Genomic DNA, 25,800 nt, shown 5'->3' with positions numbered 1-25,800 from the left:
GTTTCTCCTACTCCCGCTCCTGTTTCTCCTAATCCTGCTCCTGTTTCTCCTACTCCTGCTCCTGTTTCTCCTACTCCTGCTCCTGTTTCTCCTACTCCTGCTCCTGTTTCTCCTACTCCTGCTCCTGTTTCTCCTACTCCTACTCCTGTTTCTCCTAATCCTGCTCCTGTTTCTCCTACTCCCGCTCCTGTTTCTCCTAATCCTGCTCCTGTTTCTCCTACTCCCGCTCCTGTTTCTCCTAATCCTGCTCCTGTTTCTCCTACTCCCGCTCCTGTTTCTCCTAATCCTGCTCCTGTTTCTCCTACTCCTGCTCCTGTTTCTTATGTTCTTAACCAGAGATGAGATGATCAGTCGTTATTTTTGGTCTGATCTGGAATGCACTTCCTGAAAGGATGGTGGAAGCAGAGTCAATAATAATTTTCTAAAGGGGATTGGGAAATACTTGAAGGGGGAAAATTGTCTGGGTTTTGGGGAAGTGGCAGGGGGATGGGATTAATTGTATCACTGATTCAAAGAGCCGGCACAGGCACGATGGGCCACATGGCCTCATATGCTGCTGTATCATTCTATGATTCAGTGACTCTGTTATTCTATATTATAAACACTGGTGGGAAACATAAAGGGAAACATCAAGGACTTTTATCAGCACATTAATCTATGATATAAAATAATCTTATATCCTTGCTCATTTCCTGTTGCATAGTCAGAGTTCCAGATGTCACGCTTGTGTCACACTGTTTGAGTTAACTTTTTCCCAATATAAAGTACAATACCAACATTTATAATAGGTCTTGCCTATGTGAACTTTACAGCCTGATTTCACAAACTGGCCACTGGCTCAGATAATTCAAAGGAAAAGATGTCGGGCTTTTGATGGGAGTGAGCTGGTGGGGACTGAGCTAGTTGGGGACTGAGTAGTGGAAAGATAAATGGGTAGGATTTGCGTAGACAGCAATAGTGTGAGTTAATTTACCCATGTAAACTCCAAAGTAAAAGATCACGGGAGAGTAACTAATTGTTAGGCCACAAATTTCACTGAAGCTTGTCAGAAATGTTGATGAGGTTTATTTGTCTGCATTTACCATTGCAAGTTGCTATGTCAACATTTGCAATTCTTTTTTGATAATTCACCTGTACTGATGTAGTTGAAGCCTTTGGCCATGAGGTTGTTGTTTTCCTGCCTTAACAACCTTCCACTGGAGAGAATAGCGTGGAGTAATGAAAGCATTCACAGGCCAATTGACAGTCTGACAGGCCCCCACTTGCTGGGACTGTGTGGAGTGGGGTTTGAACCCTTCATTCTCTGAGTCACAGGTGGGAATGTTAAATCCATTCCAAAGCCTCACTCCAGGCCCTGACAAGATTCTGAAGTCTCTTCATCTTGTAGATAAAAAAATGTCTGTTTATCAACTGACTGTGGGCAAAGACAGTAGAAGTTTGCTAATAAGAATTAAAAGGATATTCAGTGAAATGCTGGACGCAGTTATACGTGATTGAGGACATGTTGTACTTGAGTGTGACGAAATGGCAAACATCAGTAGCATGCCTCAGTTTTACAGAGGAACGTGAAAGGAAAACCCGAGGAGGATGTAGAATAAAGCTATTACGATAAATATACAAAGAAAGGCTGGAGAGTAACAAGGCAACACGAGGGAAGGGAAAATAAAAAAGCGAATCTGACTGAACATTGAAAAGATTTTCAGAAGGTGTAGGATAAGATGCCACAAAAGAGCCTTTCATTCCCATTCTCCACTCATTCCACTCCTCACTCATTGCCTGGTGCCCATGTCCACTCATTGTTTGATTTCCCCCTCTGTACTGTGTCCCTGATCCTCCAGCCACGCCCCCTTTTCTCAGTATCTCTGAATGTCCCTTTCCACTTAATGCCTCCAATTTCCCTTTTCCTGTTCAACACCTCAGGCTCAATCCTCTCTCATTCAGAGGGAGAATATGCAGTTGAGTGGCAGGAGAGTAAAACAGTGACACTGCCTAGGAGACGGAAATTGGGCCAACTGGGTTCAAAATGGATCCACAGGTTTGACTGATGAGGAATAAGCAGGCAATGGAGAGAGGAGAATAGAGCAGAGAGCGTGACCCAGTAACAGGCAGCAGGTATGGGAATCCAGAGTATCTATAGTGTGTATGCAAAACTGACAGGTACAAATGAGAAATAAATATCACTCCAGTAAAAGTGTAATATTGTAAACAATTTATTTATGCCAACTTGTTTTCATTCAGTATAAAAAGTTTCCAGTTTAGAAAAACAGTTTCTATTCCCCAACTCTTAATAAATATCAATAAATTAACACTTCTTTTTAAATTCATTTTACATTTTGTATAAAACTGTTAACATTTAATTACATGATGTCATCACAACTTTAAATATCAATAAATTAGGAAGGCACGATGAGGCGAGTTGAAGTGTTGGCCACTGGCAGAGCAGAAATGTAAAGGTCAGTGCAGGTCAGGGATGAGGTCAGGGGTTATTGGTCAGCAAAACCCTATCCGTGAGAGCCCGACAGTACCATGGCAACCAGTGCCAGAGCTGGGTATTGGCCGAGGCATTCCCAGTGCAGAGAGTTCTCACTGGAAGCTCAGCAACTGGAATAAGGAGCCTTGCAGCTAAATGGAAATAAAAGAGTTCATTTGGGGTGGGGTTTTGACCCAGAACCTTCTGACTCAGTCTATTATATCTGAGCCAAGCTGACAACATTGTAAAATTAGTAATACTTTATATATAATTAAAATATATTTTGTAAAATTTCGGGGTCTTTAAAATAGCTTATCGTTCGCAGTCTGTATTAAACATGTCATTGAAAAATCTTCAGTTTCTTCTCATTTTTGACTTTAGATATTGTGTTAAAACTGTAATGTTTTATCGTATGAAGGTATCACAATAATAACATTGACTCAGTTCCGATGAGATCAGGAGCAAAAGGAGTGTGAGCCGGGTGGGCCGGTCCAGGGAGCTGACACTGGAAAACCAGCGAGTGCAATAAGGTGCCCAACAGAGCGAACCCGAGATGAAACTTTTCATTGTAGCAGCTGCCATTCAATAAAGGAAGGGACAGAAACATCATTTTCCTCAGACTCCCCCCCGGGAAACACTAACATTTCATCACAGTAAAATATCACAGTAATAAATATCAATAAATTAAAATAAATAATCCAATATAAAAACTTATCAAGACATTCCTTGTTCTCTAACAGTCACCTTGCTGCAAATAGTGTCAGTATTGCAAAAAATATATATTTTGTAATAAATAGAATTTATTTTAAATAAATGAACATCATTCCCGGTCTCTACTAAACATGTCCTTGGAATGTAACAATTTATAAAAGTCAACAATTTTTAAATAACTATTCATTGTTCCCAGTCTCTATTAAACACGTCTATGGAAAATATTTAACTTCTTCGTCTGATTTTTGCAGTTATGGTAAGGATCTGTTGTAAACGGGCCCTGGTCTCAGCACGGATTATTTCCCAGGCACAGTCACTGAATCTCTGAAAAAGAGAAATATTAGGAAAATCCATTAGAGAATGAATGGGTTTAAATGGGGTGAAATGAACTACATGTCAGTAATCACACAGCCAAATATCAATTGTCCCACCTTCTGTTTGAGAAACTCTCTCAGTTTCCTAAAGTATTTGTGAATTGAGGCGTTTCTCCTCGGCCTGGACTCTGAGCCTGGTTTCCTGACACATTCTTCCAGCTCCTCGAGCTGCCGATCCAGGAGAAGACGGAAGTTTTCCACCTTGTCCCGGGGCCATGTGACCGAGCCCAGGTTCATGCTGTAGATCTTGGTGAGTTGACGCAGTGTTTGATGGACAATCTGGATCCTGTCCTGGGTCTGTGCAAAATACACACAATGACATTAGAGGGGATCTGGTCCCATTTAATTTTAGAGTGTTTATGTAAAAGGACCAGCAAGAATCATACGTGAAAATACTCAAACTGGAGGAGGGCTAATTTCAGTGAGTTGAAAGGGGTTCTGGCCCAATGTGGAACAGTAACTGAACAATGGAAGGCCTTCAAAGCGGAAATAGTTCGGGTAAACTCCAGACACATTCCCAGGAGGGGAAAAGAATGGAATCCAATCCTCGATAATCCTGGATGACTATCGATATAGAGATTAAAATGAAACAGAAAATGGAGGCTTATGATAAATGTCAGGCTCATAATACAGTCGAGAACCAAGCCAAATACAAAAGAAAATCCAGAAGAGAACTCACAAGGGAAATAAGAGGTGCAAAGACCGTGTATGGGAATAGATTAGCAGGAAAATAAAAGGGAACCCAAATGTCATTTTTAAGCATATAAACAGTAATAGTGCATTCAAAGGAAGGGTGGGATCAATTAGGGACTAGAAAAGAGATCCTGTGGAGGCAAAGGGCTTGGCTGATGCACTAAGTGAGGACTTTGCATCCGTCTTCACTAAAGTAGAGAATGCTGCCAATGTCACATTAAGGAGGAGGCAGTCGGGTAATTGGACAGGACAACGATTGATAAAGACAAGTTAGTTAAAAGTCGGCAGCGCTTGAAAAATCACCCGGCCCAGATGGGATGCACCCAAGTTTGCTGGGGGGTTTTGATATACATTGATGATCTGCACTTGAGTATACAGAACATAATTCCAAAATTTACAGATAACATAATTTCAAAATTTGCCGATGACCCGAATCTCGGAGATGTCGTAAATCGTGAGGAATATTGTTACTTGATTCAGGAGGACACAGACAGACTGGTGAAATGGGCAGACATATGGCAGATGAAATTTAAGAGAGAGAAATCTGAAATGATGCATTTTGGTCTTCGCACAACTCGAGTTTCTGCGACATTCCGCACTGGTTTTAAACACATCGCGCTGGAAGCAGGCCCCGCCCACAAAATTGGCCACGCCCCCGGGTGAATTCACAGGCCTTCAGGGAGGCTCCAGAAATTAAGCTGGTTCTTTGGGTGCTAGGACACGAAAAAGTGCGTTTTAAAAGCTTCTAAATGTAATTTTTGTTTTACTTTACAAAGAATTTGACAAATGTACCCCAATATAACTAGAAAATGTTTTAATATATTTTTTAAGAATGAAGATCAGTCATTTAAACTCAGGTTAGTCACAGGTGATGGATTGAAACTGTGATTAAAAATGCTTTTTTTTGTAATAAACACATTTTCTGCTCTTTTAATCAATATTTCACCAAGTTACCACTTTTAAATATATGATTCGAAATTTTTGAATCAAATGTTAAAAAATAAGACATTTTAAAACGCTGCCCAATTGCACTGGTTCTTGGCAGATTTTGTGTTCAGTGATAAGCAAATGATTTTAAGCGGAATCTCGGGGAAAAGCATTATTCAAAATGGGCCCAATTGCATCTGCACTTTGCACCAGAATTGGCAATTATGCCAAAAGCGGAATCTCTACTCCAGGGTGTGAAATGATTAAAGTGCTTGAGAAGATAGAAACATGGAAAAATAGGAGCACGAGTTGGCCATTCGGCCCTTAGAGCCTGCTTCGCCATTCATCATGATCATGGCTCATCCGCTATCTAAATACCATATTCCCGCTCTCTCCCCATACCCCTTGATGCCTTTTGTGTCTAGAAATCTATCTACGTCCTTCTTAAATATATTCAGTGGCTTGGCCTGCACAGCCTTCTGTGGTAGAGAATTCCACAGGTTCACCACCCTCTGAGTGAAGAAATTTCTCCTCATCTCAGTCCTAAATATCCTATCCCGTATCCTGAGACTGTGACCCCTTTTTCTAGACACCCCAGCCAGGGGAAATATCCTCCCTGCATCCAGCCTGTCTAGCCCTGTCAGAATTTTATATGTTTCAATGAGATCCCCTCTCATTCTTCTAAACTCTAGTGAATACAGGCCTAGTTGACCCAATCTCTCCTCATATGACAGTCCTGCCATTCCAGGAATCAGTGTGGTGAACCTTCGCTGCACTCCCTCTATGGCAAGTATATCCTTTCTTAGGTAAGAAGACCAAAACTGCATACAGTACTCCGGATGTGGTCTCACCAAGGCCCTGTATAACTGTAGTAAGACATCCTTGCTTCTGTACTCAAATTCTCTTGCAATGAAGGCCAACATACCATTTGCCTTCCTAATGACTTGCTGCACCTGCATGTTTGCTTTCAGTGACTGGTGTGCAGAGACACCCAGGTCTCTTTGTACAGCAGCATTTCTCAATATATCACCATTTAAATAATACTCTATCTTTCTGTGTTTCCTACCGAAGTGGATAACTTCACATTTATCCACGTTATACTGCATCTGCCATGTATTTGCCCACTCACTCAATTTGTCTAAATCGCCTTGAAGGTTCTTGGCATCCTCCTCGCAACTCACAATCCCACCTAGTTTTGTGTCGTCAGCAAACTTGGAAATATTACATTTGGTTCCCTCATCTAAATCATTGATATATATTGTGAATAGCTGGGGCCCAAGCACTGATCCATGCGGTACCCCACTAGTGACCACCTACCACCCCAAAAAGGACTCATTTATTCATACTCTCTGTTTCCTGTCTGTGAACCAATTTTCAATTCATACCAGTATATTACCTCCAATCCCATGTGCTTTAATTTTGCACACTAACCTTTTATGTGCCACTTTATCAAAGGCCTTCTGAATATCCAAATACACCAAATCCACTGGTTCTCTCTTATCTTTTCTACCAGTTACATCCTCAAAAACTCCAGTATGTTTGTCAAACACGATTTCCCTTTCATGAATCATTGTTGACTTTTTCTAATTCCGTTGATATTTTCTAAGTGTCCTGTTATCACATCCTTTATAATAGACTCTGGCATTATCCCTACTACTGATGTTAGGCTAACCGGTCTGCAGTTCCCTGTTTTTGCTCTCCCTCCTTTTTTAAATAGTGGGGTTACATTTGCCATCCTCCAAATCTGCCGGAACTGTTCCATAATCTATAGAATTTTGGAAGATGACAACCAATGCATACATTATTTCCATGGCTACCTCTTTTAGAACTCTGGGATGCAGATTATCAGGCCCTGGGAATTTATCGGCTTTCAGTCTCATTAATTTCCCCAGCACTATTTTATTACTAATGCGAATTTCTTTTAATTCCTCCTTCTCACTACACCCTTGGTTCCCTCGCATTTCTGCAGAGTTATTTGTGTCCTCTTCTATGAAGACAGAACCAAAGTATTTGGTTAATTGCTCTGCCATTTCCTTGTTTCCCGTTATAAATTCTCCTGTTTCTGACTGTGAGTGAACTACATTTGTCTTCACTAATCTTTTTCTTTTTACATACTTGTAGAAGCTTTTACAGTCCACTTTTATGTTCCTTACAAGTTTACTCTCATACACTATTTTCCCCCTCTTATCAATCTCTTGGTCCTTTTTTGCAGAACTCTAAATTGCTCCCAATCCTCAGGCTTGCTACTTTTCCGGCAACTTTATATGACTCCTCCTTGCATCTAATACTATCCTTAATTTCTTTTGATAGCCATGGTTGGGCCGTTTTACCTATTGTGATTTTGCGCCAGAAAGGAATGGTTGCAATTCATGCATTCCATTCCTTAAATGTTAGCCATTGCCTATCCACCATCATGCCTTTTAATGAAGCTCCCCAATCTATCATAGCCAACTCACTCCTCATGCCATCGTAGTTTCCTTTGTTTAGCTTTAGGACAGATCCAGGAATTCATCCTCCACGGTATTATTGCTAATTTGGTTTGGCCAGTCTGTATGTAGATTAAATCTCCCATGATTACTGTAGTACCCTTGTTACATGCACCTCTAATTTCTGGTTTGATGCTGTCTCCTACATTACCACTACTGTTTGGAGGCCTATAGACAACTCCCACCAAATGTTTTCTGCCCCTTGGTGCTTCTTAGCTCCACCCAGGCTGATTCTACATCTTGATTTTCTGAGCCAATATCCTTGCTCGCTATTGCTCTGATTTCATATTTTACTAACAAAGCCAACCCACCTCCTTTTTCTGTTTGCCTGTCCTTCCTAAATATCAAATATCCTTGGACATTCAGCTCCCAGCCTTGGTCACCCTGCAGCCATGTCTCCGTAATTGCAATTATATTGTATCCATTTACATCTATTTGTGCTGTTAATTCATCTACCTTATTATGAATGCTTCATGGATTCAAATACGGTGCCTTTAGATTTGTCCTTTTAACATTTTTAGACATCTTAACATTTTTTTTGTATTATGGCCCTATTTGTCTTATTACCATTTTTTCTTACCAGGACCCTATTTGTTAGTGTACTCTTTTGTTTCTACGCTCTGTCCCCTCCTGACACAATCTTGTTATCCTTACCCCAATCAATTTCCTGCACTGCTTCATTGTCTTTTCTCTTCAGAATTCTAAATTTCTCTCCACCGGGACCCTCCGCCGCCCCAGGATTCCCGCTGTTGGTGTCACTGTAACCCGGATAATAAAATACAGCCCCCAATACATGTCCACACTCACGAGAATCAGATAGTTAGCGGGTGTGAAAAGATTAGATTGAGTGAGATGGTCAGAGGGAGTAAGATAGTTAGAGGGAGTGAGGTAGAGGGAATGAGATTATAAGAGGGAGTAAGATAGAGGGAGTGAGATTGTAAGAGAGAGTGAGATAGAGGGAGTGAGATTTTAAGAGGGAGTGAGATAGAGGACTGAGACTGTAAGAGGGCGTGCGATAGAGGGAGATAGTTAGAGGGAATGAGATAGTTCCAGAGAGTGACATGGAGTGAATGAAAAGTACTCTTTCCATGTTCACATCAATGGGCGGCCAACACTGGACTTAAATTTCCAAATTAAAGTTCTGGCCAGGATGTTGAATTAACTCATACTATCGATAAAACTCGAGTTTGAATAAAATAAAACAACACTCACCTGTAATCCCTCCGAAAGTTTCACCAGATTCAAGGTCTTGGTTTTCAGCGAGAGCCTCTCTCTTACACATTGTCGGGGGATGCGACCGCCCTGAGACAGAAGATAATCGCTGTTACTGACAACCCCAGAAACAGGAATACTGGAGAATCACTGACTTTTAATTTGATAAAGTTATAAAACTCCAAACTATCTCCCCTGATATGACTTTTCACAACAAACAGACCCCGTGTGGACCGGATCCGGCTCGGGATGCAGGTTAAACTCACCATTTCATTCAGTTTGCTGAGAGTCTCTGTGTTGAGAACTTGCTGTAACTGCAGCCTCTCACAGCCCAGACTCAGGGTCCCGGACAACAAGACCAACACAACCCAACATCTCCACACATTCGCCAAAGCCATGCTGGACCGACCCAGGGTAAAGCACCGATCTGAAGGATCAGAAACCGAGCGGATCCGGGTTCAGCGCCGAAAACGGTTCTTGTCACCGAATAAAAGTCTGGAAGTGGAAATGCAGCCGCTTGTGATCCGGGAGCGGCCGCCTGTGTTGCCGAGTGTTGTGGGTGTGCGGCTGGACACTGCTGGGACTTCTCACTGCCATGCTGCCGGCTTTAATATGTGGCATTCGAAAAGTGAAATCGGGCTGCGGGAGTTTTGGAAGAGCCGCAGGAGAGGAATGGTTTGTGCGGTTTGTTTCTGAGGTGAGGAATCCAAAAGCTGGAGATTCCTGAACCAGCGACAGGAAAGTCCCCGCTAGAAGATCCCAACCAGCGGCCGCTTCCAGCTCCGTGTTGTGTGGACTGGGATCACCGGGGCACTGAGGCGGTGTAGAGGGAGGCTCTGTATTGGGGGAGTGTGGACATGTATTGGGGGCTGTATTTTATAACCCGGGTTCCAGTAACACCGACAGCGGCAAACCCGGGGCGGCGGATTTTCGTGCTGACACTGGGCTCCAGAGAGAGCCATTCCATTTCAAACCCGCTCTCTCCCCGCTGGGCTCACATCGCGCTTGGACTGTTCACACTTGGCAGCTGGGACATTGCAGAGAGCCCGGCTCCCAGCCCAGGGGCACCGCTTGATGCCCACTGTCTCCGCCCGCAGTCACCTGGCGGAGGCTCTGCTCTTTCACTACAAGAAGCTTCTCATTTCTGGCCTGTTCTCTGGAGTCATTTTGAGATTTTGTTTTAAAGAATATTTAATCCGCTTCGACTCGGAATCCGAAAGTGTTCCCGATTTGCCTTTTCTTTCCTAGTTTCTTTCTTGTCTCTCTCCCGGGAAAGTGTCCGTGTCGGTTTCTCTGTGGAAATGAGCCTTGTGTCAATTTCACTGAAAGCGAAAGTGTCTCAGGGAAAGTGACGAGTTTTGTCATTTCCGAAAGTGAGGAGTGTTTGTAAACAGAACGGCTCACTCTGAGAGGGGGGAGCGGAGGCTGGGAAAAGGTTTGGGATATCCGGGATTTCCCCGCGTACACAGGGAATGTCACAAAATCACTCTCAGCTGTAACTGCGCACAATAACTTCCCCCGAGTGTCTCTGGGACTGAGATCCCAGGAGCCCCGCCTGTAGACAGCGACAGCAAGTTATTGGCGCTTCAGTTAAACAATCATATTGCAGCAACTTAAAGAGATAATGTGTTAGTGAGAATCTTTTCATCAAATCTTTTAGTTTTGGAATGTTTCATTGAACATCCATGACCGGGGGTCAAGGGTGAGAGGGAGAGCTCAGAGTAAAAGTAACATTTCAAAAAATGCCTATAACTGTAAGCTAATGCTGAAGAATTTTGGAAGAATGATAAAAGAAATGTTTAGAACGGAGGGGAAAAGCAGATTAGGAAGCTTAGGAGGGAAAAGGGTTTTGATAGAATAAATAAGGAGAAGCTGTTTCCAGTGGCAGAAGGGTCAGTAACCAGACAACCCGGATTTAAGATCATTACTCCTGCTCCTGTTTCTCCCACTCCTGCTCCTGTTTCTCCTAATCCTGCTCCTGTTTCTCCTACTCCTGCTCCTGTTTCTCCTAATCATGCTCCTGTTTCTCCTACTCCTGCTCCTGTTTCTCCTACTCCTGCTCCTGTTTCTCCTACTCCTGCTCCTGTTTCTCCTACTCCTGCTCCTGTTTCTCCTACTCCTGCTCCTGTTTCGCCTACTCCTGCTCCTGTTTCTCCTAATCCTGCTCCTGTTTCTCCTACTCCTGCTACTGTTTCTCCTACTCCTGCTCCTGTTTCTCTGACTCCTGCTCCTGTTTCTCCTACTCCTGCTCCTGTTTCTCCTACTCTTGCTCCTGTTTCTCCTACTCCTGCTCCTGTTTCTCCTACTCCTGCTCCTGTTTCTCCTACTCCTGCTCCTGTTTCTCCTAATCCTGCTCCTGTTTCTCCTACTCCTGCTCCTGTTTCTCCTACTCCTGCTCCTGTTTCTCTGACTCCTGCTCCTGTTTCTCCTAATCCTGCTCCTGTTTCTCCTACTCCTGCTCCTGTTTCTCCTAATCCTGCTCCTGTTTCTCCTACTCCTGCTCCTGTTTCTCCTAATCCTGCTCTTGTTTCTCCTGCTCCTGCTCCTGTTTCTCCTAATCCTGCTCCTGTTTCTCCCACTCCTGCTCCTGTTTCTCCTAATCCTGCTCCTGTTTCTCCTACTCTTGCTCCTGTTTCTCCTACTCCTGCTCCTGTTTCTCCTACTCCTGCTCCTGTTTCTCCTACTCCTGCTCCTGTTTCTCCTACTCCTGCTGCTGTTTCTCCTACTCCTGCTCCTGTTTCTCTTACTCCTGCTCCTGCTTCTCCTACTCCTGCTCCTGTTTCTCCTACTCCTGCTCCTGTTTCTCCTACTCCTATTTTTCCTACTCCTGCTCCTGTTTCTCCTACTCCTGCTCCTGTTTCTCCTACTCCTGCTGCTGTTTCTCCTACTCCTGCTCCTGTTTCTCCTACTCCTGCTCCTGTTTCTCTTACTCCTGCTCCTGCTTCTCCTACTCCTGCTCCTGTTTCTCCTACTCCTGCTCCTGTTTCTCCTACTCCTGTTTCTCCTACTCCTGCTCCTGTTTCTCTGACTCCTGCTCCTGTTTCTCCTACTCCTGCTCCTGTTTCTCTTACTCCTGCTCCTGTTTCTCCTACTCCTGCTCCTGTTTCTCCTACTCCTGCTCCTGTTTCTCCTACTCCTGTTTCTCCTACTCCTGCTCCTGTTTCTCCTAATCCTGCTCCTGTTTCTCCTACTCCTGCTCCTGTTTCTCCTAATCCTGCTCTTGTTTCTCCTGCTCCTGCTCCTGTTTCTCCTAATCCTGCTCCTGTTTCTCCTACTCCTGCTTCTGTTTCACCTAATCCTGCTCCTATTTCTCCTAATCCTGCTCCTGTTTCTCCTACTCCTGCTCCTGTTTCTCTGACTCCTGCTCCTGTTTCTCCTACTCCTGTTTCTCATACTCCTGCTCCTGTTTCTGCTACTCCTGCTCCTGTTTCTCCTACTCCTGCTCCTGTTTCTTCTACTCCTGCTCCTGTTTCTCCTACTCCTGCTCCTGTTTCTCCTAATCCTGCTCCTGTTTCTCCTACTCCTGCTCCTGTTTCTTATGTTCTTAACTAGAGATGAGATGATCTGCTGTTATTTTTGGTCTGACCTGGAATGCACTTCCTGAAAGGATGGTGGAAGCAGAGTCAATAATAATTTTCTAAAGGAAATTGGGAAATACTTGAAGGGGGAAAATTGTCTGGGTTTTGGGGAAGGGGCAGCGGGATGGGATTAATTGGATCACTGATTCATAGAGCCGGCACAGGCACGATGGGCCACATGGCCTCATATGCTGCTGTATCATTCTATGATTCAGTGACTCTGTTATTCTATATGATAAACACTGGTGGGAAACATAAAGGGAAACATCAAGGACTTTTATCAGCACATTAATCTATAATATAAAATAATCTTATATCCTTGCTCATTTCCTGTTGCTTAGTCTGAGTTCCAGATGTCACGCTTGTGTCACACCTTTTGAGTTAACTTTTTCCCAATATAAAGTACAATACCAACATTTATATTAGGTCTTGCCTATGTGAACTTTACAGCCTGATTTCACAAACTGGCCACTGGCTCAGATAATTCAAAGGAAAAGATGTCGGGCTGTTGATGGGAGTGAGCTGGTGGGGACTGAGCTATTTGGGGACTGAGTAGTGGAAAGATAAATGGGTAGGATTTGCATAGGCAGCAATAGTGTGAGTTAATTTACCCATGTAAACTCCCATGTAAAAGATCATGGGGGAGTAACTAATTTTTAGGCCACAAATTTCACTGAAGTTTGTCACAAATGTTGATGAGGTTTCTTTGTCCGCATTTACCATTGCAAGTTGCTATGTCAACATTTGCAATTCTATTTTGATAATTCAGCTGTACTGATGTAGTTGAAGCCTTTGGCCAGGAGTTTGTCGTTTTCCTGCCTTAACAACCTTGCACTGTAGAGAATAGTGTGGAGTAATGAAAGCATTCACAGGCCAATTGACAGTCTGACAGGCCCCCACTTGCTGGGACTGTGTGGAGTGGGGTTTGAACCCTCCACTCTCTGAGTCAGAGGTGGGAATGTTAAATCCATTCCAAAGCCTCACTCCAGGCCCTGACAAGATTCTGAAGTCTCTTCATCTTGTCGATAAAAAAATGTCTGTTTATCAACTGACTGTGGGCAAAGGCAGTAGAAGTTTGCTAATAAGAAGTAAAAGGATATTCAGTGAAATGCTGGACGCAGTTATACATGATTGAGGACATGTTGTAGTTGAGTGTGACGAAATGGCAAACATCAGTAGCATGCCTCAGTTTTACAGAGGAATGTGAAAGCGAAACCCAAGGAGGATGTAGAATAAAGCTATTACGATAAATATACAAAAGAAAGGCTGGAGAGTAACAAGGCAACACGAGGGAAGGGAGAATAAAAAAGTGAATCTGACTGAACATTGAAAAGATTTTCAGAAGGTGTAGGATAAGATGCCACAAAAGAGACATTCATTCCCATTCTCCACTCATTCCACTCCTCACTCATTCCCTGGTGTCCATGTCCACTCATTGTTTGATTTCCCCCTCTGTACTGTGTCTCTGATCCTCCAGCCACTCCGCCTTTTCTCAGTATCTCTGAATGTCCCTTTCCACTTAATGCCTCCAATTTCCCCTTTCCTGTTCAACACCTCAGGCTCAATCCTCTCTCATTCAGAGGGAGAATATGCAGTTGAGTAGCAGGAGAGTAAAACAGTGATACTGCCTTGGAGACGGAAATTGGGCCAATTGGGTTCAAATTTGATTCACAGTTTTGACTGGCGAGGAACAAGCGGACAGTGGAGAGAGGAGAATAGAGCAGAGAGGGTGTCCCAGTAACAGGCAGCAGGTATGGGAATCCAGAGTATCTATAGTAATTATGGAAAATTTACAAGTACAAATGAGAAATAAATATCACTCCAGTAAAAGTGTAATATCGTAAACAATTTATTTATGACAACTTGTTTTCATTCAGTATAAAAAGTTTCCAGTTTAGAAAAGCATTGTTTATTCACCAACTCTTAATAATATAAATAAATTAACACTTTTTAAATTCATTTTAGACATTGTATAAAACTGTTAACATTTAATTACATGAAGACATCACAACTTTAAATATCAATAAATTCGGAAGGTGTGATGAGGCGAGTTGAGGTGTTGGCCACTGCGAGAGCAGAAATGTAAAGGTCAGTGCAGGTCAGGGATGAGGTCAGGGGTTATTGGTCAGCAAACCCCAGCCTTGAGAGCCCGACAGTACCATGGCAACCAGTGCCAGAGCTGGGTATTGGCCGAGGCATTCCCAGTGCAGAGAGTTCTCACTGGAAGTTCAGCAACGGGAATAAGGAGCCTTGCAGCTAAATGGAAATAAAAGAGTTCATTTGGGGTGGGGTTTTGACCCAGAACCTTCTGACTCAGTCTATTACATCTGAGCCAAGCTGACAACATTGTATAATTAGTAAGATTTTATATATAATAAAATATATTTTGTAAAAATTCGTGGTCTTTAAAATAGCTTATCGTTCGCAGTCTGTATTAAACATGTCATTGAAAAATCTTCAGTTCCTTCTCATTTTTGACTTTAGATATTGTGTTAAAACTGTAATGTTTTATCGTATGAAGGTATCACAATAATAAAATTGACTCAGTTCCGATGAGATCAGGAGCAAAAGGAGTGTGAGCCGAGTGGGCCGGTCCAGGGAACTGACACTGGAAAACCAGCGAGTACAATAAGGTGCCCAACAGAGCGAACCCGAGATGAAAATTTTCATTGTAGCAGCTGCCATTCAATAAAGGAAGGGACAGAAACATCATTTTCCTCAGACTCCCCCCCGGGAAACACTAACATTTCATCACAGTAAAATATCACAGTAATAAATATCAATAAATTAAAATAAATAATCCAATATAAAAACTTATCAAGACATTCCTTGTTCTCTAACAGTCACCTTGCTGCAAATAGTGTCAGTATTGCAAAATATATATTTTTTAATAAATAGAATTTATTTTAAATAAATGAACATCATTCCCAGTCTCTACTAAACATGTCCTTGGAATGTAACAATTTATAAAAGTCAATAATTTTTAAATAACTATTCATTGTTCCCAGTCTCTATTAAACACGTCTATGGAAAATATTTAACTTCTTCTTCTGATTTTTGCAGTTATGGTAAGGATCTGTTGTAAACGGGCCCTGGTCTCAGCACGGATTATTTCCCAGGCACAGTCACTGAATCTCTGAAAAAGAGAAATATTAGGAAAATCCATTAGAGAATGAATGGGTTTAAATGGGGTGAAATGAACTACATGTCAGTAATCACACAGCCAAATATCAATTGTCCCACCTTCTGTTTGAGAAACTCTCTCAGTTTCCTAAAGTATTTGTGAATTGAGGCGTTTCTCCTCGGCCTGGACTCTGAGCCTGGTTTCCTGACACATTCTTCCAGCTCCTCGAATTGCCGATCCAGGAGAAGACGGAAGTTTTCCACCTTGTCCCGGGGCCATGTGACCGAGCCCAGGTTCATGCTGTAGATCTTGGTGAGTTGACGCAGTGTTTGATGGACAATCTGGATCCTGTCCTGGGTCTGTGCAAAATACACACAATGACATTAGAGGGGATCTGGTCCCATTTAATTTTAGAGTGTTTATGGAAAAGGACCAGCAAGAATCATACGTGAAAATACTCAAACTGGAGGAGGGCTATTTTCAGTGAGTTGAAAGGGGTTCTGGCCCAATGTGGAACAGTAACTGAACAATGGAAGGCCTTCAAAGCGGAGATAGTTCGGGTAAACTCTAGACACATTCCCAGGAGGGGAAAAGAATGGAATCCAATCCTCGATAATCCTGGATGACTATCGATATAGAGATTAAAATGAAACAGAAAATGGAGGCTTATGATAAATGTTAGGCTCATAATACAGTCGAGAACCAAGCCAAATACAAAAGAAAATCCAGAAGAGAACTCACAAGGGAAATAAGAGGTGCAAAGACCGTGTATGGGAATAGATTAGCAGGAAAATAAAAGGGAACCCAAATGTCATTTTTAAGCATATAAACAGTAATAGTGCATTCAAAGGAAGGGTGGGATCAATTAGGGACTAGAAAAGAGATCCTGTGGAGGCAGAGGACTTGGCTGATGCACTAAGTGAGGACTTTGCATCCGTCTTCACTAAAGAAGAGAATGCTGCCAATGACACATTAAGCAGGAGGCAGTAGAGTCATTGGACAGGACAACGATTGATAAAGACAAGTTAGTTAAAAGTCGGCAGTGCTTGAAAAATCACCCGGCCCAGATGGGATGCATCCAAGTTTGCTGGGGGGTTTTGATATACATTGATGACCTGGACTTGAGTATACAGGACATAATTCCAAAATTTACAGATTACATAATTTCAAAATTTGCCGATGACCCGAATCTCGGAGATGTAGTAAACCGTGAGGAATATTGTTACTTGATTCAGGAGGACACAGACAGACTGGTGAAATGGGCAGACATATGGCAGATGAAATTTAAGAGAGAGAAATCTGAAATGATGCATTTTGGTCTTCGCACAACTCGGGTTTCTGCGACATTCCGCACTGGTTTTAAACACATCGCGCTGGAAGCAGGCCCCGCCCACAAAATTGGCCACGCCCCCGGGTGAATTTACAGACCTTCAGGGAGGCTCTAGAAATTAAGCTGGTTCTTTTGGGTGCTAGGACACTAAATAGTGCGTTTTAAAAGCTTCTAAATGTGATTTTTGTTTTACTTTACAAAGAGCTTGACAAATGTACCCCAATATAACTAGAAAATGGTTTAATATATTTTTTAAGAATGAAGATCTGTAATTTAAACTCGGGTTACTCACAGGTGATGGATTGACACTGTGATTAAAAATGCCTTTTTTTGTAATAAACACGTTTTCTGCTCTTTTAATCAAATTCCGTCAAGTTAACACTTTTAAATATATGATACGAAATTTTAGAAAAATAGGAGCAAGAGAAGGCCTTTCGGCCCTTGGAGCCTGCTTTGCCAATCATCATGATCATGGCTGATCCTCTATCTAAATACCATATTCCCACTCTCTCCCCATACCCCTTGATGCCTTTTGTGTCTAGCAATCTATCTGCGTCCTTCTTAAATATATTCAGTGACTTGGCCTCCACAGCCTTCAGTGGTAAAGAATTCCGCAGGTTCACCACCGTCTGAGTGAAGAAATTTCTCCTCATCTCAGTCCTAAATGTCCTAACCCATATCCTGAGACTGTGACCCCTTGTTCTAGACACCCCAGCCAGGGGACATATCCTCCCTGCATCCAGTCTGTCTAGCCCTGTCAGAATTTTATATGTTTCAATGAGATCCCCTCTCATTCCTCTAAACTCTAGTGAATACAGGCCTAGTCAACCCAATCTCTCCTCATACGACAGTCCTGCCTTCCCAGGAATCAGTGTGGTGAACCTTCGCTGCACTCCCTCTATGACAAGTATATCCGTTCTTAGGTAAGGAGACCAAAACTGCACACAGTACTCTGGGTGTGGTCTCACCAAGGCCGTGTATAACTGTAGTAAGACATCCTTGCTCCTGTACTCAAATCCTCTTGCAATGAAGGCCAACATACCATTTGCCTTCCTAACGACTTGCTGCACCGGCATGTTTGCTTTCAGTCACTGGTGTACAAGGACACCCAGGTCTCTTTGTACATCAGCATTTCCCAATCTATCACCATTTAAATAATACTCTACCTTTCTGTTTTTCCTACCGGAATGGATAACTTCACATTTATACTGCATCTGCCATGTATTTGCCCACTCACTCAACTTGTCTAAATCGCCTTGAAGCCTCTTGGCATCCTCCTCACAACGCACAATCCCACCTAGCTTTATGTCGTCAGCAAACTTGGAAATATTACATTTGGTTCCCTCATCTAAATCATTGATATATATTGTGAATAGCTGGGGCCCAAGCACTGCAGTACCCCACTAGTCAACACCTGCTACCCTGGAAAAGACTAATTTATTCCTACACTCTGTTTCCTGTCTGTTAAACAATTTTCAATCCATGCCAGTATATTGCCTCCAATCCCATGTGCTTTAATTTTGCACACTAACCTCTTATGTGCGACTTTATCAAAGGCCTTCTGAAAATCCAAATACACCACATCCACTGGTTCTACCAGTTCTATCCAGTTACATCCTCAAAATTCTCCAGTAGGTTGGTCAAACACGATTTCCCTTTCATAAATCCTTGTTGACTTTGTCTAATCCCGTTGATATTTTCTAAGTGTCCTGTTATCACATCCTTTATATTAGACTCTGGCATTTTCTGCACTACTGATGTTAGGCTAACCGGTCTGCAGTTCCCGGTTTTCTCCCTCCCTCCTTTTTTATATAGTGCGGTTACATTTGCCACCCTCCAAATCTGCCGGAACTGTTCCATAATCTATAGAATTTTGGAAGATGACAACCAATGCATCCATTATTTCCATGGCTACCTCTTTTAGTACTCTGGGATGCAGATTATCAGGCCCTGGGAATTTATCGGCTTTCAGTCCCATTAATTTCTCCAGCACTATTTTTTATACGAATTCTAATTTCCTTTAATTCCTCCTTCTCACTACACCCTTGGTTCCCTCACATTTCTGGAGAGTTATTTGTGTCCTCTTCCATGAAGACAGAACCAAAGTATTTGCTTAATTGCTCAGCCATTTCCTTGTTCCCCATTATAAATTCTCCCAAAGAGACCTACATTTGTCTTCACCAGTCTTTTTTCTTTTTACATACTTGTAGAAGCCGTTAGAGTCCACTTTTATGTTCCTTACAAGTTTACTCTCATACACTATTTCCCCCCTCTTAATCAATCTATTGGTCCTTTTTTGCTGAACTCTAAACTGCTCCCAATCCTCAGACTTGCTACACTTTCTGGCAACTTTATATGACTCCTCCTTGCATCTAATACTATCCTTAATTTCTTTTGATAGCCATTGTTGGGCCGCTTTTCCTTTTGTGATTTTGCGCCAGACAGAAATGTAAATGGTTGCAATTCATGCATTCATTCCTTAAATGTTAGCTAGTGCCTATCCACCGTCATGCCTTTTAATGAAGCTCCCCAATCTATCATAGCCAACTCATTCCTCATGCCATCGTAGTTTCCTTTGTTTAGCTTCAGGACAGATCCAGGAATTCATCCTCCACAGTATTATTGCTAATTTGGTTTGGCCAGTCTATATGTAGATTTAAGTCTCCCATGATTACAGTAGTACCCTTGTTACATGCATCTCTAATTTCCTGTTTGATGCTGTCTCCTACATTACCACTGCTGTTGGAGGCCTATAGACAATTCCCACCAATGTTTTCTGCCACTTGGTGCTTCTTAGCTCCACCCAGACTGATTCTATATCTTGATTTTCTGAACCAATATCCTTTCTCGCTATTGCTCTGATTTCATATTTTAGTAACGAAGCCACCCTTTTCTTTTTTGCCTGTCCTTCCTAAATATCAAATATCCTTGGATATTCCGCTCCCAGCCTTGGTCACCCTGCAGCCATGCCTCTGTAATTGCAATGATATCGTATCCGTTTATATCTATTTGTGCTGTTAATTCGTCCACCTTATTATGAATGCTTCATGCATTCAGATACGGTGCCTTTAGATTTGTCTTTTTAACATTTTTAGACATCTTAACACTTTTTTTGTATTATGGCCCTATTTGTCTTATTACCATTTTTTCTTACCAGGACCCTATTTGTTAGTGTACTCTTTTGTTTCTATGCTCTGTCCCCTCCTGACAAAATCTTGTTATCCATACCCCAATCAATTTCCTGCACTGCTTCATTGTCTTTTCTCTTCAGCATTCTAAATTTCTCTCCACCGGGACACTCCGCCGCCCCGGGATTCCCGCTGTTGGTGTCACTGTAACCCGGATAATAAAATACAGACCCCAATACATGTCCACACTCACGACAGTCAGATAGTTAGTGGGTGTGAAAAGATAAGATTGGGTCAGATGGTCAGAGGGAGTAAGATAGTTAGAGGGAGTGAGGTAGATGGAATGAGATTATAAGAGGGAGTAAGATAGAGGGAGTGAGATTGTAAGAGGGAGTGAGATTAAGCAGTGAGTCTGTAAGAGGGAGTGAGATAGTCAGGAAGCTGATGGTTGCAGGGATTGAGATGATTAGAGGGTTAAACGAATAGAGGTAGCGAGATGATTAGTGGGAGTTAGATAGTTACAAGGAGTGAGATAGTTAGTGAGTGAGATAGAGTGAGATAGTTAGAGGGAGTGAGATAGAGTGAGTGAGATAGATGGAGTCAATTAATTACAGAGTGAGATCGTCAGTGTGAGTGAGATAGTTATAGAGAGTGAGAAAGTTATACAGAGTGAGATGGAGTGAATTAAAAGTTCTCTTTCCATGTCCACATTAATGGGCGGGCAACACTGGATTTAACCAAATTAAAGTTCTGGCCAGGATGTTGAATTAACTCATACTATCGATACAACTCGAGTTTGAATAAAATAAAACAACACTCACCTGTAATCCCTCCGAAAGTTTCAGCAGATTCAAGGGCTTGGTTTTCAGCGAGAGCCTCTCTCTGACACACTGCCGGGGGATGCGACCGCCCTGAGACAGAAGATAATCGCTGTTACTGACAACCCCAGAAACAGGAATACTGGAGAATCACTGATTTTTAAACGGATAAAGTTATAAAACTCCAAACTATCTCCCCTGATATGACTTTTCGCAACAAACAGACCCCGTGTGGACCGGATCCGTCTCGGGATGCAGGTTAAACTCACCATTTCATTCAGTTTGCTGAGAGTCTCTGTGTTGAGAACTTGCTGTAACTGCAGCCTCTCACAGCCCAGACTCAGGGTCCCGGACAACAAGACCAACACAACCCAACATCTCCACACACTCGCCAAAGCCATGCTGGACCGACCCAGGGTAAAGCACCGATCTGAAGGATCAGAAACCGAGCGGATCCGGGTTCAGCGCCGAAAACGGTTCTTGTCACCGAATGAAAGTCTGGAAGTGGAAATGCAGCCGCTTGTGATCCTGGAGCGGCCGTCTGTGTTGCCGAGTGTTGTGGGTGTGCGGCTGGACACTGCTGGGACCTCTCACTGCCATGCTGCCGGCTTTAATATGTGGCATTCGAAAAGTGAAATCGGGCTGCGGGAGTTTTGGAAGAGCCGCAGGAGAGGAATAGTTTGTGCGGTTTGTTTCTGAGGTGAGGAATCCAAAAGCTGGAGATTCCTGAACCAGCGACAGGAAAATCCCCGCTAGAAGGTCCCAACCAGCGGCCGCTTCCAGCTCCGTGTTGTGTGGACTGGGATCACCGAGGCACTGAGGCGGTGTAGAGGGAGGCTCTGTATTGGGGGAGTGTGAACATGTATTGGGGGCTGTATTTTATAACCCGGGTTCCCGTGACAGCGACAGCGGCAATCCCGGGGCGGCGGATTTTCGTGCTGACACTGGGCTCCAGAGAGAGCCATTCCATTTCAAACCCGCTCTCTCCCCGCTGGGCTCACATCGCGCTTGGACTGTTCACACTTGGCAGCTGGGACATTGCAGAGAGCCCGGCTCCCAGCCCAGGGGCACTGCTTGATGCCCACTGTCTCCGCCCGCAGTCACCTGGCGGAGTCTCTGCTCTTTCACTACAAGAAGCTTCTCATTTCTGGCCTGTTCTCTGGAGTCATTTTGAGATTTTGTTTTAAGGAATATTTAATCCGCTTCGACTCGGAGTCCGAAAGTGTTCCCGATTTGCCTTTTCTTACCTCGTTTCTTTCTTGTCTCTCTCCCGGGAAAGTGTCCGTGTCAATTTCTCTGTGGAAATGAGCCTTGTGTCAATTTCACTGAAAGCGAAAGTGCCTCAGGGAAAGTGACGAGTTTTGTCATTTCCGAAAGTGATTTAACTATTTTAACCTTTAACTATCTCACTCCCTCTAACCGTTTCACGTCCCCTATCTACCTGACTCTCGGAAATTTTCTCAAACACTTCAATCATCTCACACTCCGGAGTAGAGTTTCCGCTTTCAGCGCAATTGCCGATTCTGGCGCAAATTGCGGCCAAATTTCGGCCCGTTTCGAATAATGTTTTCCCCCTGAGTCTCCGCTCAAACTCATTTGTGTATCACTGAACACAAAATCTGCCAGCATCCAGCGCAATTGGGCAGTATTTTAAAATGTCATTAAAAAAAATTGGTTTAAAAAATTTCCCTGCATATATTTAAAAGTGGGAACTTGGTGAAGTTTGATTAAAACAGCGGAAAATATGTTTCTCAGAAAAAGAAAGCATTTTTACTCACAGTGTCAATCCAGCACCTGTGAGTAACCCGAGTTTAAATTACTGATCTTCATTGTTAAAATAATATAAAACTATTTTCTAGTTATATTGGGGTCCATTTGTCAGGTTCATAATACATTAAAACAAAAATCACATTTAGAAGCTTTTAAAACACACTTTTTAGTGTCCGTGCACCCAAAAGAAGCAGCTTAAATCCTGGAGCCTCCCTGAAGGCCTGTAAATTTACCCTGGGGGCGGGGCCAATTCTGTAGGCGGGGCCTGCGTCCAGCGCGGTGTGTTTAAAACTAGCGCAAAAGATCGCAGTAACTCGAGTTGCGGAATCCCACTACCCTGGCATTCTCCAGAGCCCTGCACATTATTGGTGCAATTCCCTTTTGAAAGCTATTATTGAATCTACTTCCACCACCCTTTAAGGCAGTTAATTCCAGATCAGAACAAAATGCCACCTAAATAAGATTCTCCTCATCTTGTTTTTGTGCTCTCTATGCCTCTGTTTAAAAAGCCAATGATCCCACATGCTTTTTAACAGATTTCTCAAGTTGTCCTACCACCTTCAAAGACTGGTATACGTGGACCCCTCCCCCCTCTCTCTGTTCCTGCACCACCTTTAAAATTGTACTGTTTAGTTTATATTGCCTCTCCGCATGCTTCCTACCAAAATGCATCATTTCAGACTTTTCTGTGTTAAATTTCATCTGCCATATGTCTGCCCATTTCACCAGGCTGTCTATGTCCTCCTGAAGTAAGTAACGATACTTCTCATGGTTTACTACATCTCCGAGATTCGGGTCATCTGCAAATTTTGAAATGATGTCCTGTATACTCAAGTCCAGGTCATCAATATATATCAAAACAAGCAGTGGTTCTAATACCGAGCCCTAGGGGACACCATTGTACACTTCCCTCCAGTCTGATAAACAACCGTCTGTCGCTTAGCCAATTTTGTATCCACGCTGCCACTGTCCTTTTAATCCAATTTTGCTAACAGGGCTATGATGTGGTACTTTATCAAATACCTTTTTAAAATCTAAATACACTAAATCAACTGCATTGCTTTCATTAAAACTTTCCGTTACCTCACCAAAGAGCTCAATCTAGTTAGTTAAACATGGCCTGCCTTTATCAAATCCCTTCTGGCTGTCTTTTATTAAACCATAATTTTCCAAGAGACGATTAATTTTGTCCCAGAGTATTGGCTCTAAAACTTATCTGACCACCAGCATTAAGCTGACTGACCTGTAGTGGCCGGGATTACCCCTCTCCCCTTTTTTGAACAGTGGTGTAACATTTGCAATCCTCCAGTCCTCCTCTATCTAAGGAGGATTGATGATTGTGGCCAGAGCCTCTGCTATCTCCACTCTTATTTCCCTCGTTAACCTTGGATGCATCCCATCCGGAATGGGTGATTTTTCTAGCACTGCCGACCGTTTAAGTAACTCGTCTTTATCAATCTTTGTCCTGTCCAATGACTCTACTGCCTCCTGCTTAATGTGACATTGGCAGCATTCTCTTCTTTAGTGAAGACGGATGCAAAGTCCTCACTTAGTGCATCAGCCATGCCCTCTGCCTCCCCAAGATCTCTTTTCTAGTCCCTAATTGGTCCCACCCTTCCTTTGAATGCCCTATTACTGTTTATATGCTTAAAAACGACATTTGGTTTCCCTTTTATGTTTCCTGCTAATCTATTCTCATTCACACTCTTTGCACCTGTTATTTCCTTTGTCAGTTCTCCTCTGTATTTTTTGTATTCACCTTGGTTCTCTACTATATTACGAGCCTGACATTTATCATAAGCCTCCATTTTCTGTTTCATTTTAATCTCTGTATCGTTAGTCATCCAGGATTATCTAGCATTGGATGCCATTCTTTCCCCCTCCTGGGAATGTGTCTATTTTTAAAAAGCTGAGCTGTCTTTTGCATCACCCCACACTGTATAGAGACCGAAGATTAGTGTAATAGTTCAGTCTTTTTGATTGGCGCTATTCTAAAAATTACTTTTCAAAATTCTCTAACCATAAAACAGTAACTTAGTAAGGCTATGAAGGGATGGTTGGGAAAGATCTTGCTCCATGAGGGTTGGCATCATTTAAAGAATGGTATATGGTTTTATATGGATAGTTTACCCGAACTATCTCCTCTTTGAAGGCCTCCCATTGTTCAGTTACTGTTTTTCCTGCGAATCTTAGATACTAATCCACATTGGGCCAGAACCCCTTTCAACTCACTGAAATTAGCCCTCCTCCAGTTTGAGTATTTTCACGTATGATTCTTGCTTGTCCTTTTCCATAAACACTCTAAAATTAAACGGGACCAGATCCCCTCTAATGTCATTGTGTGTATTTTGCACAGACCCAGGACAGGATCCAGATTGTCCATCAAACACTGCGTCACCTCACCAAGATCTACAGCATGAACCTGGGCTCGGTCACATGGCCCCGGGACAAGGTGGAAAACTTCCGTCTTCTCCTGGATCGGCAGCTCGAGGAGCTGGAAGAATGTGTCAGGAAACCGGGCCCAGAGTCCAGTCCGAGGAGAAACGCCTCAATTCACAAATACTTTAGGAAACTGAGAAAGTTTCTCAAACAGAAGGTGGGACAATTGATATTTGACTGTGTGATTACTGACATGTCGTTCATTTCACCCCATTTAGACCTGTTCATTCCCTAATGGATTTCCCTGAATATTTCTCTTTTTCAGAGATTCAGTGCTGAGACCAGGGCCCGTTTACAACAGATCCTTACCATAACTGCAAAAATCAGAAGAAGAAGTTAAAGATATCCATAGACGTGTTTAATAGAGACTGGGAACAATGAATATTTATAAAAAATTGTTGACGTTTAATAAATTGTTGCATTCCAAAGAAATGTTTAGTACAGATTGGGAATGACGTTTATTTATTGAAAGTAACTTCTATTTATACAAAAAAATTATATATTAACACTTTATTTTTTTGCTGTAATGACACTATTTGCAGCAAGGTGACTGATTGATAGAAAAGAAGGAATGTCTTGATAAGTTTTTATATTTGATTATTTATTTTAATTTATTGATATTTATTACTGTGATATTTTCCTGTGATGAAATGTTAGTGTTTCCCTGGGGGGAGTCTGAGGAAAATGATGTTTCTGTCCCTTCCTTTATTGAATGGCAGCTGCTACAATGAAAAGTTTCA

General features: G+C 42.6%; 2 protein-coding genes across 2 annotated transcripts; both read right to left on the bottom strand.

Moving 5' to 3' along the window:
• Nucleotides 1–3,406: 3,406 nt before the first annotated feature.
• On the bottom strand, nucleotides 3,407–9,271 carry LOC147101444 (interferon alpha-5-like). The gene is made up of 4 exons (XM_085966726.1): nucleotides 9,140–9,271; nucleotides 8,874–8,963; nucleotides 3,613–3,852; nucleotides 3,407–3,505 (listed from the first exon to the last, which is right to left on the bottom strand). Exons 1-4 carry the CDS (start codon nucleotides 9,269–9,271, stop codon nucleotides 3,407–3,409), a joined length of 561 nt encoding a protein of 186 aa, XP_085822852.1.
• A 6,217-nt stretch (nucleotides 9,272–15,488) lies between these two features.
• On the bottom strand, nucleotides 15,489–21,252 carry LOC147101443 (interferon alpha-5-like). The gene is made up of 4 exons (XM_085966725.1): nucleotides 21,121–21,252; nucleotides 20,855–20,944; nucleotides 15,695–15,934; nucleotides 15,489–15,587 (listed from the first exon to the last, which is right to left on the bottom strand). Exons 1-4 carry the CDS (start codon nucleotides 21,250–21,252, stop codon nucleotides 15,489–15,491), a joined length of 561 nt encoding a protein of 186 aa, XP_085822851.1.
• Between the last annotated feature and the right edge of the window lie 4,548 nt (nucleotides 21,253–25,800).

This window comes from Somniosus microcephalus, chromosome 24, assembly GCF_052327205.1.
Source record: "Somniosus microcephalus isolate GS21.2 chromosome 24, FLI_Smic_1.0, whole genome shotgun sequence".
In the NCBI taxonomy this organism is placed as follows: Eukaryota; Metazoa; Chordata; class Chondrichthyes; order Squaliformes; family Somniosidae; genus Somniosus; species Somniosus microcephalus.
Note: the sequence above shows the minus strand (reverse complement) of the source record. Positions and strands in the feature narration are given on the sequence as shown.

Excerpts from the sequence above, each read along its gene's own strand:
- LOC147101444 (XM_085966726.1), bottom strand. The coding sequence starts at position 9,271 with ATGGCTTTGGCGAATGTGTGGAGATGTTGGGTTGTGTTGGTCTTGTTG. Across the intron at positions 8,964-9,139 it reads TCAGCAAACTGAATGAAATG|GGCGGTCGCATCCCCCGACA; the intron begins GTGAGTTTAACC and ends CTTCTGTCTCAG. Across the intron at positions 3,853-8,873 it reads AACTTTCGGAGGGATTACAG|ACCCAGGACAGGATCCAGAT; the intron begins GTGAGTGTTGTT and ends TATTTTGCACAG.
- LOC147101443 (XM_085966725.1), bottom strand. The coding sequence starts at position 21,252 with ATGGCTTTGGCGAGTGTGTGGAGATGTTGGGTTGTGTTGGTCTTGTTG. Across the intron at positions 15,935-20,854 it reads AACTTTCGGAGGGATTACAG|ACCCAGGACAGGATCCAGAT; the intron begins GTGAGTGTTGTT and ends TATTTTGCACAG. Across the intron at positions 15,588-15,694 it reads GAGAGTTTCTCAAACAGAAG|AGATTCAGTGACTGTGCCTG; the intron begins GTGGGACAATTG and ends TCTCTTTTTCAG.